Source organism: Ranitomeya imitator, chromosome 6 (genome assembly GCF_032444005.1).
Source record: "Ranitomeya imitator isolate aRanImi1 chromosome 6, aRanImi1.pri, whole genome shotgun sequence".
NCBI lineage: Eukaryota > Metazoa > Chordata > Amphibia > Anura > Dendrobatidae > Ranitomeya > Ranitomeya imitator.
The window spans coordinates 490,508,574-490,527,661 of NC_091287.1; the positions used below are offsets into that span (position 1 = coordinate 490,508,574).

General features: G+C 44.8%; 1 protein-coding gene across 1 annotated transcript in view; it reads left to right on the forward strand.

Moving 5' to 3' along the window:
- The window catches only part of VPS13B (vacuolar protein sorting 13 homolog B), a 1,386,889-nt gene that overhangs the window by 248,898 nt on the left and 1,118,903 nt on the right, over nucleotides 1-19,088 (forward strand). Inside the window, exons 12-15 of the mRNA XM_069731647.1 lie at nucleotides 2,701-2,788; nucleotides 4,557-4,748; nucleotides 4,893-5,062; nucleotides 12,111-12,305. Of these exons, the coding sequence (XP_069587748.1) occupies nucleotides 2,701-2,788; nucleotides 4,557-4,748; nucleotides 4,893-5,062; nucleotides 12,111-12,305 (645 nt within the window). The remainder of the gene's footprint in view (nucleotides 1-2,700; nucleotides 2,789-4,556; nucleotides 4,749-4,892; nucleotides 5,063-12,110; nucleotides 12,306-19,088) is intronic.

Here is a 19,088-nt window from a genome sequence, read left to right on the forward strand (position 1 = left end):
TCATAGTTCTCTTTCTTGCAGTCTATGACATTCGCTCACATACCGCGCTGCTATCTCCACTGCTCTCTCTTCTTTTCCCAGCAAGATATGTTTTCTCTTCCTCCTTCATGGTGATGAAGTCTGGGAAGAGATGTGAGAGTCTCCTGAAGTGAGTGTCCCTCACTGCTGAGTATTTGGAGCAGTGTAGCAGGAAGTGGGTTTCGTCCTCTATGGCCTCCTGATCACAGTGTTGGCACAGTCTTTCCTCCCTGGGCTTGTAGCTCTGCCTGTGTCGGCCACATTCGATGGCCAGACTGTGGGCACTGAGTCTATATCGGCTCAGGATCTGGCGGTCTCTGGGGTCCGGGAGTTTCTCCAGATATATATATACACACACTGTACAGACCAAAAGTTTGGACACACCTTCTCATTTAAAGATTTTTTTGTATTTTCATGACTATGAAAATTGTGCATTCACACTGAAGGCATCAAAACTATGAATTAACACATGTGGAATTATATACTTGTGTAACAACTCAAATTATGTCTTATATTCTAGGTTCTTCAAAGTAGCCACCTTTTGCGTTGATGATTGCTTTGCACACTCTTGGCATTCTCTTGATGAGCTTCAAGAGGCAGTCACTGGTAGGGTTGAGCGAAACGGATCGTTCATTTTCAAAAGTCGCCTGTGTGGGGTCGGCCATGCGGTACGCGACGAGAGAGAGAGAGAGAGAGAGAGAGAGAGAATTGGCTTTGCATTGGGTTTCGTGTTTCGGTCGATCCTTGACTTTTCGCCATAATTGGCCGATTTCACTCGACTTTTCAGATAGTCGGGTTTCGCGAAACCCGGCTCAACCCTAAAAAAGTCAAGGTCGCTCAACCCTAGTCACTGGGAATGGTCTTCCAACAATCTTGAAGGAGTTCCCAGAGATGCTTAGCACTTGTTAGCTCTTTTGCCTTCACTCTGCGGTCCAGCTCACCCCAAACCATCTCGATTGGGTTCAGGTCTGGTGACTGTGGAGGCCAGGTCATCTGGCGTAGCACCCCATCACTCTCCTTCTTTTCAGTTGTTTTTTGTTAAGTATATAATTCCACATGTGTTAATTCATAGTTTTGATGCCTTCAGTGTGAATGTACAATTTTCATAGTCATGAAAATACAGAAAAATCTTTAAATGAGAAGGTGTGTCCAAATTTTGGTCTGTACTGTGTATATATATATATATATATATATATATATATATATATATATATATATATATATATATATATATATATATATATATATATATACCTACTATCGGCACCTCCTCCACTGGCTGTGCTAAGTGATTTGATTTGCCAATTAGGTCTCATTCAGAATTCCATTTTCCACATACCTGTTCGATCTATTTTTTTTTACTGTTTAGACTAGAGCATGTGCCCATTATAGTGTATGGTGCTGTTCACATATCCATGATTTTTTTTTTTTTGTTTTATCATGTCTCTGCTAAAATTCACAGAGATATGTCTATTGTGATCCAAGTCACAACTCACAATCAGCCATATAAAACTATGGCTCCGTGAATATCATGGACAGGAGATGGAAGCCATTTGCTTGCTGCTGTTTTTAATGCTCTAATGGGCAGGAGAAATCTTAAATTTTTTTTACGTGCTAGAAAATTAGTGATGTTAAAAACAATGATGAAAATTGAGAAAAAAAATAGATACAAGAAAAAAAACCTCAGATAAGTGAATGAGGTGCAGCCTGTAGAGCAGTGCACAGAGACTTTAGATCAGAGGTCCCCAACTCCAGTCCTCAAGGCCCACCAACATGTCATGTTTTCAGGATTTCCTTAGTTTTGCCCAGGTAATAATTGCATCACCTGTGCAATACAAAGGAAATCCTGAAAACATGACCTGTTGGTGGGCCTTGAGGACTGGAGTTGGGGACCTCTGCTTTAGATCTCAGGGGAGAAGAGTGCCTGTCTGAGGGGTCTGCAGGATGCATAGGGGTCTGGTAGTGTCTTACTTGACTCTCTCCATTGAAAATATATGCCGCCTTTTGCCGGACACCTGCTTGCTGAAATGTCTCTGACGTGTGAAACATTTTCTAGAAGTTAAATTGCACTTCCGATTTTTGCAGCCAGAAAGGACATCAGTCATGTGAAGCCTTTAGTGTCTCCTGCTGGTTCAGATTCACCAACTTCAGCATCCAAATTTGGCAATCCGATACCTTCACGGATTAATCCCTACACAGAAATGAGGGTGCATTTTATGGAAATGCTCTTTAATTTTGGCCCCATTTATGAATGCTGATAGATCCATATAAATAATAAAAGAAATATAGAAATGTATAAAATGTTTAGCAAAGACTTACAAATTGAAAGAAAAAATAGCAAAAATTCATATAAAACCTGCACAATAGAAGGGATGTCAAGCACAGACCTTGGAGCCCAATTAGAGCTGTTGATTAACTCGCCATAATTACCCTGTTGGTAAGATTGTCCTGCTGATGTATGGGTATTGGTTTTGTTCTGGGGGGGCACCTAGAAGCTTCATTACCTATCTTGACAAGGTAAGTTCTTAGGATAACATCTGTTCTTTTGTACTGATAAGCTTGGCTGTGTGTTCACACTCCAACCCAAACACACACTTGTCTGTGATACTTTGTCTGTCCTGTTGTAATCTGGGGATTCTCTAGTGCTTAACCAGAGCCATGTTTGCTTTGCTTTGTTGATAGGAGACATACACGGAGATAGCGGGAATGCAGAGGTTTGGGGCTTTCTACATGGATTACCTCTACACAATGGAGTCTACTGGTGGCAAAGGTACAAGTTCCTTTCTCTCCTGTTTGTCCTCTCTTAAATAACTGAAACAAACACTTCCTTCATTGCCACCTGGTCCTTGACAGTCTGTCCTCAATTTTACCTTGGATATTTACCTTTTTAGAGTAACTTCTTCAATGCTACAGACACACCTAGTCCGTCTGGTGATACTACCAGGAAGACTTCATGAAGTTGTCTGCACCTTATCACCATCACCTGGATTCCTCAATTGCCTTGTGTGTATTGTGATACTGCACTGAATTTAGATCAGGGGAGTCATAAAATCTAATAAAAGCACAGTGCCCAATTTGCCTTCTTCATTCCTCATCACTTCAAACTTTAGGTTATTTTCAAGCTGGCATCATTGTGGGTTTTTTTTTTTTTTCCGGTTGCTGCTGTTCAACAAATCGCTGTGGGCTGAATGATGGTTTGGGCAGTCGTTAAGCCGGCAGCTATCTCTCCCGACTTCTCCATCCATAGAAGCTCTCTGATGAATCACACCTGTGTTATCTACGAGAGAGCCGTTGCTAGACTCCTCTTGGGCGGTCGTTAAGCCGGCAGCTATCTCTCCCGACTTCTCCATCCACAGAAGCTCTCTCTGATGAATCACACCTGTGTTATCTACGAGAGAGCCGTTGCTAGACTCCTCTTGGGCGGTCGTTAAGCCGGCAGCTATCTCTCCCGACTTCTCCATCCACAGAAGCTTCCTCTGATGAATCACGCCTGTGTTATCTACGAGAGAGCCGTTGCTAGAATCCTCTTGGGCGGTCGTTAAGGCGGCAGCTATCTCTCCTGACTTCTCCATCCACAGAAGCTCTCTCTGATGAATCACACCTGTGTTATCTACGAGAGAGCCGTTGCTAGAATCCTCTTGGGCGGTCGTTAAGCTGGCAGCTATCTCTCCTGACTTCTCCATCCACAGAAGCTCTCTCTGATGAATCACACCTGTGTTATCTACGAGAGAGCCGTTGCTAGACTCCTCTTGGGCGGTCGTTAAGCTGGCAGCTATCTCTCCCGACTTCTCCATCCACAGAAGCTTTCTCTGATGACTCACGCCTGTGTTATCTACGAGAGAGCTGTTGCTAGACTCCTCTTGGGCGGTCGTTAAGCCGGCAGCTATCTCTCCCGACTTCTCCATCCACAGAAGCTCTCTCTGATGAATCACGTCTGTGTTATCTACGAGAGAGCCGTTGCTAGACTCCTCTTGCGGCACCTATATCTCACCAAGGACCGACGGATAGGCAAAATCATAAATGCTGGATCCCACACACCATCTGTCGTGGGAGAGTCAGGGGTCCCCCATATACGTTTGATTGTTGGCCAATCACTCCGATTTTGGCAGGCAACATTAACTCTTTATCTTCTGCAACTAAAGGAACCGGTGTTCAGATTTAACAAGACCATCCCTTCTTTCATCCAACACTCACGTTCCAGTTATGACTGTCATTGCAGCAGAATGCCTTCCTGCTCCTCAATCCTCACTTTCTCTTCTCCATAGAACTTTACAAACACCAACTGTATATCAGTAATGGGAAAATCTGAAGTCATATTTTACCCATGAATTGAGAATGAAAGCTCAGTCCAGGAGGATAAATAAGCTGATTTCTCTAATTAGCTTTATTACAAACTTTCATCTTTTCACATGTAATACAGGTTTATGAAAAAATAACATGAAAAGCAATGATTACTCCTTCAGTAATTATTTGTTTACATTCTGCTTTCCAGGACTTTTTGTTTCTATGTCAGACATTTACTTATTTATTTTTACCAGGTTCTATAAGCCAGCAAGAATTCCCAGCTACCAAAGCAGACGAGAATGGCAGTTTCCAAGAGATGTCCGTCAAGCAGCTAGTTGTTGGACCCATTGACCTCAGGCTGGACAGCAGTTCTGTGCATAGGATCATGAAGATGGTGGCATGCTCTTTTGATCATGAATACGAGGCATATAGCTGTTCACGTCCTGGTATGAACATAAAAAAATCTAAAAAATGTTATGATTTTAAGCCTATCAAAGTTTGTTTTGTTGTAAACTAAAATCAGATCTTCGATTCCCAAAAACAAAAATGACAAGTAGACATGGAACAAACTTTTTTTTTTGTTGTTGTAGTTCTACAGGAGGAATATAAGACTCTGCCAACCCCTGAGGAAGTAGCATCTTTGGAGGAATACATTCCTACTCGACAGACTTCTGTCACGTTACTTAAGTGCTCCATTATGCTGACCATGGCAGAATTTAATCTTCTTGGGCAGTTATTGCCCATCATCTTAGGACAAAAGGTAAAAAAGTAAAACCTAAATAATGGAGATGTCTCTTCATACTGCCTTATCAAAGATTTATAGAAATTATTGGTGGAAATGAGCAGTTAACAGTCTAATTGAATGTCCATAGCACATAAACAGTTTACCCCACCTCTCAGAAATAATATAGAGAAAAGTGAAGTAATGGAGAATTCCGCTAAATGACTGTGACCCTTTACTTCCAGCAGTCTGTAGGGGCTTCTCCATGCCCAATCCCCATTAATCAAAACTCTTCAATGTTATTTTGACATGTCTCACATTATGAAATACAAAGATGACTGTAAGGGACAGCTAAAAGGGGTATTTACAACTTTGATCGCAGGGGGCTGACCACCGTGGCTTGCAACGATCCTGAGAACTTAAGCTCTTATGAGCCCTGGCCGAATGGAGTGGAGGTCTATCATGCGCACTGCAGCTCTCAGCAATTTGTGGTGGTCCTTTTTTAGAAGAATGGACCACAGGTGCACTTGATCAACCACAGATCCATTCATCTTGGGATCTTCAAAGCCTTTGTTTTGGTTAGTGGTGGAAGCCACTGCAGTCTGACCGCCGAGCGATTGGAAAATTATCCTCCATTCCCTTGATAGGGATAAGTTGCAAACTTAAGAAAACCTTAAGGCAGTGGTGGGGAACACCAGGCCCATAGACCATTTACGGCCCTTGATGACCTTTTATTTGGCCCCCAAGCAGATTCATGGGGACCACAGTGCTTTGGCCGACAGCTGTATTTTGAAGGCTGCCTGCCCATTAAATCACTACTGAACGCTGAGGCACAGGGAATGAAAGATTATGTCCTGACACCAGTGTCCGCGTCATTAAGTACTTTGCGGGCAGAGTTAGCATGCAACTTGTACTACCCCCAAGGATGGTATAAATATCTAAGTGACCCTTGGCAGAAAAAAAAGAATCCGCACCCCTGCCTTAAAGACTGCTTCAGTCAACTGTATAATATGGTCGCATTTAGATGTAGCAATGTCTTACGGCTGCAAGAACCGGACCACCAGCAATCTTTCCAACCAAATTTACATGATCATGGTGGTTTGCTGAGAACAAAAATGATAGAGGTCCAGGTACTAGGCTTTGTGGCAAAGACATTTTCAAATATTGCAAAACCTTTTTTGATCAATCATCCTTTGTAGAGTTCATCTTTAAAATGTAATTTTTCAAGTCATGATAGTACTTTAATACTTGAGCTATTAATGCATTGTGGATATGAAGTTTGTGAAAGAGAATTTTGCAATATTGAAACAGAAGTTTAACTGAAAAAAGTCCTTGTTTTCATCTTTTCTTTCTACATTACCATTTTCCATCTTGCAGTTGACAAATTTGCCATTGATCCTATAAACCCTTTCATATTTTCAGCAGTCACATTTTCTGTAATCTGCCCGATTTCCTGTCCTTTTTCATCTCCTTCTCACAGAAACCAATCATCCCTAGTATAATACTATTAGGTGAATTAGGGGCTTTACTAGAGAAGCATTTTGATGCATTACTCAACTGATCTATTATCAAACGCTGATGGTTTGGGAAATGAGGATTGTGTCCAATAGTCCATGTTAATAGACCTATTTTAGATGTGGAATCCTCGTAATTACATTGAAATTCTTTGTCTTTAACCACACAGAGGGATCAGGAGATGTTTTTTTGTTCCGGAGTTTGACGTAAGAGGGAGATGATGGGCCCATTTGTAACGGCACCTGTTTTACACAGGCGTTCTGCGTTTCATCAGGCTTTTGCCGTTTTTTTTAATAAAATGCCGTCGTTTTCACTGAACCTGAGCAACCTGTATTCCTTCAGCGGAGGGAGATTCCTTGTTGCACTGAAGTTTGGAGAAATTTCTAAACAATAAAGAAAGATGATGTAGATTTTTATGTGAAGACCCTAATAACAAATTATATATAGCATCAACCCAGCTGGGTACGATCAGTAGGTTGTAGTTCAGATACACGGTTACCTTAGGGAACACTTAAATGTTTCGTAATGTTAGAGAAAACGTATATATGAAGTCATCTATTACGGAGAACATCTGGAAATATTAGGAAAGGGTTAGTAAAATTGCTTACATGTCACAAGAATGATTAATATATCTAATAGCATTCCTGTAGGTAATCATTGTTGGGGCATGACAAAAACTTTTGGAGTGGTGGGGAAAAGTCTGACATATTGAGGTAAAGATTTGTGTTTGATGGGCGCAGCATGAGAAAAGCATTGTATTTTAGGAGTGAGATGTAGAGAGCAATAGGTCATCAACAGGGTGGACGCTGTAACAAACGAGTAGGTGCGGTATTATTTATTACTATTAGTGTTGGAATGGAGCTTATAATTGTGTCTTTGTGGAGAGGTCGAGTCTGGTGAAAACAATAGTAATGGCACTCGGTAATTTATCAGGCGTCTTCTCAAAATAAACCAGATCCACTAATAATGATAATGTATTCAGGAAATGGCAATTATGCAATTTTTTGCAAATTAAAAGGAATCTGTCACCAGGATTTTGCTTCCTCATTTGAGACAAGTATGATGTAGGCCAAGAGACCTTGATTCCAGCGATGTGTCACTTAGTTTACTGGGTGCTGCAGTTGCGACACAATCAGGAGTTCTTATATATGGCATGTAGCAGAACTCAAAAGCCAACACCGCCCACACCACAGCTTTCTGTGTACATGGTATATTGACAGTAAGCTGCCTATCAGAGGAGGAGGCCCAGTCAGACTAGTGTTCACATTCACTGTGGCCAGGGCAATGATAAAGCCCTTACGAGAAAACATTCATTGTATGGAAACAGCAGACAGCCTAATAAGTGACAAATCGCTAAAATCTGTCCTCTGATGACATAGCAAAAATATGCTGATAGTTTCCCTTTAAAAGGACACCACTTTTATCTATACCGCCAAAAGTGCCAGTCTTTAGCAAATTTGCTTGGTTGAGTGGTCAGGTCAATTAGTTAGCATTTTTGTTTTGGAGCTTTTAGCACTAATCAATGGGTAATCTATTTCTGAAATACATGCATCGATTGATTGTCGTCTAGTGCTACATGTACTGAACAACTTTCTACCACTTTCTATGTCAGGACTCTTAATGAGAAAATGACCTGCTACCTGTTCTGTAAGGAAATTCACACGTGCTTTTGCAGCAAAAGTCTAAAGGTACCTTCACACTGAGCGACTTTAGAACGATAACGATAGCGATCCGTGACGTTGCAGCGTCCTGGATAGCGATATCGTTGTGTTTGACACGCAGCAGCAGGATCCTGCTGTGAGATAGCTGGTCGGAGCTAGAAGGCCAGCACCTTATTTTGTCGCTGGATCACCCGCTGACATCGCTGAATCGGCGTGTGTGACGCCGATTCAGCGATGTCTTCACTTGTAACCAGGGTAAACATCAGGTTACTAAGCGCAGGGCCGCACTTAGTAACCTGATGTTTACCCTGGTTACCATTGTAAAAGTTAAAAAAAACAAACAGTACATACTTACATTCCGGTGTCTGTCCCCCGGCCTCAGCTTCCCTGCACTGTGTCAGCGCCGGCCGGCCGTAAAGCAGAGCACAGCAGTGACCTCACTGCTCTGCTTTACGGCCGGCCGGCGCTGACAGTGCAGGAAAGCTGAGGTCGGGGGACAGACACCGGAATGTAAGTATGTAGTGTTTTTTTTTTTTTTTAACTTTTACAATGGTAACCAGGGTAAACATCGGGTTACTAAGCGCGGCCCTGCGCTTAGTAACCCGATGTTTACCCTGGTTACCCGGGGACTTCGGCATCATTGGTTGCTGGAGAGCTGTCTGTGTGACAGCTCTCCAGCGACCACACAACGACGAAACAGCAACGCTGCAGCGATCGGCATCGTTGTCTATATCGCTGCAGCGTCGCTTAATGTGACGGTACCTTTACTCAGACCATATCTTTTGTGTGTCGATGTAATCCTGCCAACGGTGCTAATGAGACTGCCAAATGCCTCGTGTAAAGAACAGGAAGAATGCATTTAAAATTAGTCCTATTGACGAGTGTAAAACTGCATTACTTCTATTTTTGATGATTATTATTACTATTATCAGACCAGAAAAAGAAAAAAAGTGAGCGGCACAGCTCGACTTTGCAGAGATTATAAACTCAATGTGGAGAGTTTCCCAACAAAAGGTAGTCCGATCAGGTGAAAGGCGGTGCTTGCGTGAAACAAAGTGTCCATGTAAATAAAAAAAAATAGAAAAAACGCAATAGCACTCACCAATCAGTGGCAATTCAAACGTCCTTTATTGGAACATGCAGCAAATCATCTTCACGGTTCAAGGGAGGGAGTGAAAGTAGGAGTGCGACAGGCAAGACGACGACGATCGTTTCGCGCTAATACCAAGCGCTTCCACGGGTCTGTGTCCAGGAGGAAGTGACGCCTAGATAAGCAGGTAAGAAACAACCAGCTCCTCCCACGCCACCTCCCCCCGAGACAACCACAGTGCACAGTGTGTGTAAAATAACAAAAAACAAAACAATAAAAACAACAACGGCTAGAGCACCTTATTACACACAGCAATATAGAATAAGAACGGTAGCCAATTATAATAGACCAATCTATCCAGAATACTAATTATGTCCTCTATTCCAAGACATACAAAGGAATCCACACCTGAATTCACCTGACTCAGAGAAAAAAAAAAAAAAAAAAAAGGCAGAGAAATATGTATACGGCTTACAAATACTTACTGAATAAACCTGTACAAAACAGAATAATTACTTACAACCACAAGAGTACAAGATGGGGATCAATCTAGGATGACGATCAATATAGAACAGCAAATATACGCAAAAACAACGTTAGCGTTCTATAAAAAAACAGACATGTCAACACGATCATTGAGACCTGCTGAGCCAGTGGCTCTTGTCCGTATGATCCATTTAGTTTCTTGCCTCAGTAAGATTTTGTGCAGATCACCACCCTGCGCCGGTAGATTAACTCTTTCAAGGCCCGCAAACATTAACACCTCTGGGTTACCCTGGTGTTCTTCTCTTATATGCTCAATTAATCTCGGGACAACTTTCCCGGTTTCAATAGGTTTAAAATGTTCACGGAAGCGTACATATAGGCAGCGGATCGTCTTACCAATGTAGAACCTCCTGCAGGGACAGAAGACCACATACACCACATGCTGCGTTTTGCATGAGATGAAGTGCCGCACTTGATGCATAATGGGGCCAATATGTACCGTTGGACCCTGCATATGAAACTGGCAGAACCGACAGTGGCCACAGCGGTAGTTACCCAAAGGTGCGGCACGTTCCAGCCATGTAGATCTTTCTTTCGTGATCCGATTATGTACTAGCGAATCTCTAATACGTGCACTTCGTCTATTAGATACTAAAGGGCCCCCTATGGTCCTCCCTGTATTCTTGGAATAGAGGACATAATTACTATTCTGGATAGATTGGTCTATTATAATTGGCTACCGTTCTTATTCTATATTGCTGTGTGTAATAAGGTGCTCTAGCCGTTGTTGTTTTTATTGTTTTGTTTTTTGTTATTTTACACACACTGTGCACTGTGGTTGTCCCGGGGGGAGGTGGCGTGGGAGGAGCTGGTTGTTTCTTACCTGCTTATCTAGGCGTCACTTCCTCCTGGACACAGACCCGTGGAAGCGCTTGGTATTAGCGCGAAACGATCGTCGTCGTCTTGCCTGTCGCACTCCTACTTTCACTCCCTCCCTTGAACCGTGAAGATGATTTGCTGCATGTTCCAATAAAGGACGTTTGAATTGCCACTGATTGGTGAGTGCTATTGCGTTTTTTCTATTTTTTTTTATTATTACTATTATGATTATAATTATTTTTACAGACCGTGGTATAAATTAAAAATGCATTTAACATTTTTTAAAACAATGTCATTTTCTGTTGACACATTCCTTTTAAAGGGAACCTGTCACCCCCAAAATCGACTGTGAGCTAAGCCCACCAGCATCAGGGGCTTATCTACAGCATTCTGTATGACGTCCTCTTCTTGCCTTCACGCTGTGGCTCCGGCGCAGGCGTACTTTGTCTGCCCTGTCTTTGTCTGCGCTGGGCCTCTCTGACCTTTCCAGGCGCCTGCGCTCTGCAGTACTTTGCTCTGTCCTCAACAGGCCAGACAAAGTATGCCTGCGCCGGAGCCGCAGCATGAAGACAAGAAGAGGACGTCATCGTAAGAAGATGGGAGGCCCCGGACCGGACAGCGACACCCATCGGATCAGACCGCAGCGGGACCCCCCCTGGGTGAGTATAGTTTAACCTCTTTTTCTCATCTTTCAGGATACATCGGGGGCTTATCTACAGCATTGCAGAATTAGGTAGATAAGCCCCTGATGATGGTGGGCTTAGCTCATCATCAATTTTGGGCGTGACAGGTTCCCTTTAAAGAAAATCTTTCACCACATTTTTAAAACAAATGCACTGCAAGCAGAATAAAACTTTTTTATTGAAATATTTTAACTTCCCCTTTGCATAGATAATGGCACCTAAACAGGAAATTTTACACTGTGTTCAAGTGGACATTACAAGAGAGATTTCACTGAGAGCTGATACTTCTTCCTCTTTGGCCAATCATAAGCAGGCAGTAGCACAATGGTAAAATGGAGAACACGCCCCACAATAGCTTAGAAAAGTATCAGGCTGAGACATGTATTGACAGTCTGTTCTTCTCACTGCAGTGTGTTGACTGTGCTGAAGCACAGCAGAACTGAGTGTGATTAGCGAACAGCTTTCAGCTCTCCTCTCCAGCAGTCAGTGTGGGGGGAGAGGCAGTGCTGCTCATTAGTAACACTTCTAGTAGCTCTCCTCTGTAGTAGTGCAGCCACTATTCCACAATGTGGCAAGCTTTACATGCCAAAACGTATAAAAGGTCTTCTTTAAACATTCTTTGTCCTGAATGTTACATAAAATAGCTACCTGACTCTTCTTTTGGCAGGTGACAAAACATTTAAAAGCTGAACATTTTAGAAACTACCTGTTGGTTATGGCACATGTATTTAGTTCATGTAATGTAGTACTTAATAAGTGTGTTTTCTTTTTAGCATTCCGCTAGCCCTGTAAACACAACAAACTTTCAGCCAATACGACCTCTACCTGCAGTCAAAATACTTGCGGAGAAAATCAACATTGAGCATTCTGTGCCAATGTATGCAGAGCAACTTGTCCAGACCGTGAGCAGTCTCAGCGAGCCGTCGGATAACCTGCTCCACCATTGCTATGCTCATTGCAACTTAAAGGTAAAATATCAGCTTGTTGCCCTCCTGTTCCTGTATGAGCTTATTTCAGCAATTCCTGATAAATCTTTTATTTATTTTAAAAAAAATTTATGATGGCTTCACAAAAGGTAACTGCTGGTTTTTATTTTTTTTTAATTTCTGCTCGGAGGAGCATATGACCCAATTAATGGAGACTGATGGACGGGTCTGGTGACATGATCCGCCGTCAGCAGCCATGATGTGGACTGGAGAGCGCTGCACTAACGAGAGAAGGAGGAGGTCAGGTCATACCTGTAGATGGACACAAAACTATATCCCCAACACATCTATTAAAATAAAGATAGTAGCCAACCCCTTTAAAGCTTGGTGGAGACTGCATCATTCCATGTGGATGCTTTTTTTTTACATGCCAAAAAACGTAAAGCCAAAAAGAAACGCTACATTGTTTCTGTTGTTTCTGGTATAAGATTTGATGGGTGCATAACATTATGATTCTTTTTTTTTTTTTTCTTTTTAGCCCTGTTTTATGCTACATCGTGCCAGCCCATCTACTTGGCATAACGATGTATCTGTTTTGATTAGAGTGTTCCTTTAAAAATAAATGCAGCAAAGTGGTTAAATGAGTGCAGCAAAATACAAAAAATCTGCCACATTCTGCATAGGACCTTCCATTCAAATTTTATAAGTTCTCTAAATATGTGTGAAAATAACAAAACATTCCCAGTATCGACGTTACTCTGTCGGATCTTGTTTACGCTAATCCAGGAGTATCAAACATATGCATGGGCATCAGTGCTTTTGGAGATTTTGGAGCATGGGTGAGTATTATCCCATAAAGATGGGCTCGGTCACACTTTCCAGTTTTTTCTTTGTTTGTGCGGTTACCGAGTTTCCAGCAGTCAAATACAGTCACTCTTAAGGTACCTTCACACATAACGATATCGTTGCTTTTTGTGACGTAGCAATGATATCGTTAAGGAAATCGTTATGTGTGACAGCGACCAACGATCAGGCCCCTGCTGTGGGAGATCGTTGGTCGCTGAGGAAAGTCCAGAACTTTATTTCGTCGCTGGATCTCCCGCTGACATCGCTGGATCGGCGTGTGTGACGCCGATCCAGCGATGTCTTCACTGGTAACCAGGGTAAACATCGGGTTACTAAGCGCAGGGCCGCGCTTAGTAACCCGATGTTTACCATGGTTACCAGCGTAAACGTTAAAAAAAACCCAAACACTACATACTTACCTTCAGCTGTCTGTCCTCGGCGCTCTGCTTCTCTGCACTCCTCCTGCATCCTGTGTCAGCGCCGGCCAGCCGGAAAGCACAGCGGTGACGTCACCGCTCTGCTTTCCGGCTGACCGGCGCTGACAGTGCAGAGGAAAGCAGAGCGCCGGACGACAGACAGCTGAAGGTAAGTATGTAGTGTTTGTTTTTTCAACGTTTACGCTGGTAACCATGGTAAACATCGGGTTACTAAGCGCGGCCCTGCGCTTAGTAACCCGATGTTTACCCTGCTTACCGGGGACCTAGGGATCGTTGGTCGCTGGAGAGCTGTCTGTGTGACAGCTCTCCAGCGACCAAACAGCGACTCTGCAGCGACCGACATCGTTGTCGGTATCGCTGCAGCGTCGCTCAGTGTGAAGGTACCTTTAATCACCTGTAGTGTAATCCAGTGTTACATACTAATATTTGGAAATTCGTTTAATAAAATAAGCCAATTTCCACACTTATAGAAACATACAGGCCATTAACACCCAGAAACCTATGCAGAGCTTGCAGTCCTCATTGGCCCCTATCTCCTTCATCTCATGTCCTGATTCTGCACTGAAGCATTACAATGAAACCCTCCAAAGTGCCCTGGATGAAATTGCACCTCCTATACATAGAACAACTCGGCACAGACGGTGACAACCGTGGCACACGCTGCAAACACGTTTCCTACAGCGGTGCTCCAGGTGCGCCGAACTTCTGTGGAGTGGAGAAAATCTAACTGTCCAATAACCCTAAACGTCTCTTTGACACTTTCCATTCCCTACTCAACCCAAGAGTGCAGGCCCAAACCACGGATCTCTGCCCTGACGATCTGGCAATTTACTTCAAAGAAAAAAAATTGCCCGCATCCGACAGGAAATTATCTCCCAATCCCTTCATACCATGCACTACCGCCCCCACCTCCCCCACACTGCATCCAGTTCACTCTCTGACTTTGAACCAGTTACAGAAGAAGTAATCAGGCTCCTTGCATCTTCTCGCCCGACCACTTGCACCAGTGACCCCATTCCGTCACATCTCCTCCAGGCCCTTTCCCCGGCTGTCACCTCTCACCTAACAAAAATATTCAACCTTTCTCTCTCTTCCGGTATTTTTCCCTCCTCATTTAATCATGCCATCATACACCCATTACTTAAAAAACCATCCCTCGATCAAACCCGTGCCGCTAATTATAGACCTGTCTCTAATCTTCCCTTCATTTCCAAATTCTTCGAACGCCTGGTCCACTCCCATCTTATCTGCTATCTCTCAGATAACGCTTTTCTCGACCCTCTTCAATCTGGTTTCCGCTCTTTACACTTTACTGAAACTGGCCTGACTAAAGTCTCTAATGATCTACTAACAGCTAAATCTAATGGTCACTACTCCATGCTTATTCTCTTGGATCTCTCCGCAGCATTCGATACTGTAGATCATCAGCTCCTCCTCACTATGCTCCGCTCCATCGCCCTCAAGGACACCTTTCTCTCCTGGTACTCCTCCTATCTCTCTGACCGCTCCTTCACTGTCTCTTTTGCTGGTTCCTCCTCCTCTCACCTTCCCCTTACTGTTGGGGTTCCTCATGGATCAGTCCTGGCCCCCTCCTCTTCTCTTTGTATACTGCCCCTTTTGGACAAACAATCAGTAGATTTGGTTTCCAGTACCATCTCTATGCTGATGACACCCAATTATACACTTCTTCTCCTGATATCATGCCTGCCTTTTTAGAAAACACCAGTGATTGTCTTACCGCTGTCTCTAACATCATATCCTCCCTCTATCTGAAACTGAACCTGTCAAAACCTGAACTCCTCGTGTTCTCTCCCTCTACTGACCTACCTTTGCCTGACATTGCCATCTCCGTGTGTGGTTCCACCATTACTCCCAAGCAACATACCCGCTGCCTTGGGGTCATACTTGATCCTGAGCTTTCCTTCACCACCCACATCCAATCATTGGCTCGCTCGCTCTTATTTGCATCTCAAAAACATTTCTAGAATTCGCTGGTCTTAAATGTACATGACCAGTATACCCTGGTCTGAAAGGCACGTAACCAGCCCGAAGCCGGTCACCTTTTCCAGAGTACCTACTTCAAATTAGCGCAGGAGCCCTCCGCCGATCCCAGTTTTTTCCCAGAAGTACCTAGTTCCTTTGAGTGGCTTCGTCACTGCCGCAATCCATGGCTTCTCTGACCAAGAGATTGTATCCCTATGTGAACCTGCTGTGGTTCGGAGTGCTCGCAGGACCAATACACATTGATCCTCTCCTACATGGGAGCCGTCGGCTAGCAGGGGCCGCAAGTATTCTAGAAACGCACAGTTGTCTTGAAAACGGGAGCTTTATTTCTTGATCTCCCTCACCAATGATTTGCTGAGAGCTAGACTCTGCATCCGAATCGGAGGTGACCTTGGATCTGGACTCTCCAAAGCCCTCAGCACAAGCTTGATTCGCCTATTTAGACCATCATCCAATCTCTGTGGATTGACAAGGACTCCAAACGGAGATAAACTCCTTAGTAGTGCATTTGCCTTTTTCCTGGACAGCGAGCGTCCGGATAAGCGATTCACTGGCGAGCACCATGTTAGCGCAGTGGTAAACACTGGTGTTTTTTACAGCATAGGATTCCAGGGTTCCGCCCCCACCATGAACAATCGCAAATGCTCTAGAAACAGACGCCTCTTCAAGCGACACCAGATGCCATGCCTGTTTTAACTGTTTAAGGGCGACGGGTCCTTCAAAGGACACCGATCTCACACCATCATCAAATGAGCACATGGAGTGTCACCTCCACGTATACTCTGGGTGATGGGTCCTTCAAAGGACACCGATCTCCTCACACCATCATCAAATGAGCACATAAAGTGTCGCCTCCACGTATACTCTGCTACAGCCAAGCCTGATGTCAACCTGGTCCTCCAGGGGACTTGATCTCTGTAGATGTATAGACGCCCTCCTTTTGACATCCGAGCAATCCCCCTCTGCATCGCCACTATTTAATGGATGATGCGTAGAGGCGGACGATCCCTCTCCACCTTCCTGTTAAGAGGATGGTTGACTGAGGGTCCATCTTTTTATCTCTGGACGTTCAATGATGGGAGCAACTCAAGACATGGTTTTCTTTTCCTCACCTGCTGGATGCAGCCGCACACTTTGCTACCTAGCAGATTAACTCCTATGGTATACCTATCAGTATCCCTGCCCGATGGATCATCTTTTACACATACCACGGACTGTCAAACAATCTGACTCATTCCGTCTTGCGGCCTCGAGTTCAGCGCTCTGCCTTTCTTTAGCCCCGCACGGGTTGCCACAGCAATGGATCCCTGGCTGGAGACCTTGGCTACTTTGATTCACAATGAAGAAAAAACAAACGCTAAAAAAACAATTTTGGAGTAGTGTCCACAACGCATAAGGCTAGTTTCACACTAGCGTTTACCTGATCTGCGGCGGGCTGCGGACTTCCTCCGTGAAGCCCCGCCCTCGGCCACACGCCGCCGCTAGCTCCGCCTACTTCTGCATGCGGCCTGCGTACCTATCTTTAACATTAGGTATGCAGGTCGTGCCGCTATATGCGGATGCTTCCACATGCGTCGTTTTGACGATGCGGCGACTAGCGTAGGACGCAGCCTGTAGCAATTTTTTTTCTCCGCATCGGCAAAACGACACATGCGGAAGTATCCGCATACAGCCGCACGACCTGCGTACCTAATGTTAGATAGGTACGCAGGCCCCATGCCGGCCGCATGCAGAAGTAGGCGGAGCTAGCGTCGGAGGTGCGGCCGAGGGCGGGGCTTCACAGAGGAAGTCTGCAGCCCGCCGCAGATCAGGTAAACGCTAGTGTGAAACTAGCCTAAAGGTACTGTCACACTAGACGATATCGCTAGCGATCCGTGACGTTGCAGCGTCCTCGCTAGCGATATCGTCCAGTGTGACAGGCAGCAGCGATCAGGCCCCTGCTGGGAGATCGCTGGTCGGGGAAGAAAGTCCAGAACTTTATTTCGTCGCTGGACTCCCCGTAGACATCGCTGAATCGGCGTGTGTGACACCGATTCAGCGATGTCTTTGCTGGTAACCAGGGTAAACATCGGGTAACTAAGCGCAGGGCCGCGCTTAGTAACCCGATGTTTACCCTGGTTACCATCCTAAAAGTAAAAAAACAAACAGTACATACTTACCTACAGCCGTCTGTCCTCCAGCGCTGTGCTCTGCTCTCCTCCTGCTCTGGCTGTGAGCGTCGGTCAGCCGGAAAGCAGAGCGGTGACGTCACCGCTCTGCTTTCTGGCTGCCCGGCGCTCACAGCCAGACCAGAGAAGCAGAGCGCCGAGGACAGACAGCGGTAGGTAAGTATGTAGCGGCCCTGCGCTTAGTTACCCGATGTTTACCCTGGTTACCGGGGACCTCGGGATCGTTGGTCGCTGGAGAGCTGTCTGTGTGACAGCTCTCCAGCGACCAAACAGCGACGCTGCAGCGATCCGGATCGTTGTCGGTATCGCTGCAGCGTCGCTATGTGTGACGGTACCTTAAGAGTGTCCTATGTAATTGTGTTATAGACCTCACCACAGGGTGTTTGGTCTATGTAGCTTTTGTTACTGATGGTTCCAGTGTTGGTCTATATTTGTTTGATTCAGAACAGTTGTTCTTTTCTGGAGACAGTACAGCTGGCCAATCAAACCTCTTGAGCGAGAGACTTTGTGGTGCACGCCTCTTTGAATGCGGCTAGTTGCGCAGCGCTTTCTGCAGCAAATGCCATTTCATTCAGAAGGGCTTGATGGATCAGAGAACGGGATCGTACTCTGCGTTAAAAAAAAATAAACAAAAAAACCCCCTCTGACATCACTCCCTTACAGAGTGGTCGCTCATCCAGTGAGCAGGGAGGTGTTCCCCATACAGGAACAAAGGATTGCAGGCTTCCTATAGATCCAACCAACAGTGGAAGTGTTGTCCAGCACAGTCTAGATCTAAGGGATCTTGGTTCCAAAAAAGGGGACCGAAAAGTAACACTGATCCTGGACCTCTAACTTTTAACAAGCTTGAACAGGCAAGCCACGATCTTGCCCTTCGGCTTTGCTACCGCTCCCAGAGTGTTCGCCATTATCATGGCGGCTGTCATGTCCCTTTGGCACTCTGGGTGTGTGGCCGTCCTGCCCTATTTGGTCGACTTCCAGCTTTTCTTCCAGGTTTACGCTGAGCCCGTCTATATGTACCTTACGATACCCTTCTTCACCTGGGCTGGTGGATAGGCTTAGACTGTTCTTTCTCATTTCCAGCCCAGCAGATATCGTGTTTAAAGGGAACCTGTCACCTGAATTTGGCGGGACCAGTTTTGGGTCATATGGGCGGAGTTTTCAGGTGTTTGATTCACCCTTTCCTTACCCGCCGGCTGCATGCTGGCCGAAATATTGGATTGAAGTTCATTCTCTGTCCTCCGTAGTACACGCCTGCGCAAAGCAAGATTACTAGTACAGGCGTGTACTACGGAGGACAGAGAATAAACTTCAATCCAATATTTCGGCCACCATGCAGCCGGCGGGTAAGGAAAGGGTGAATCAAACAC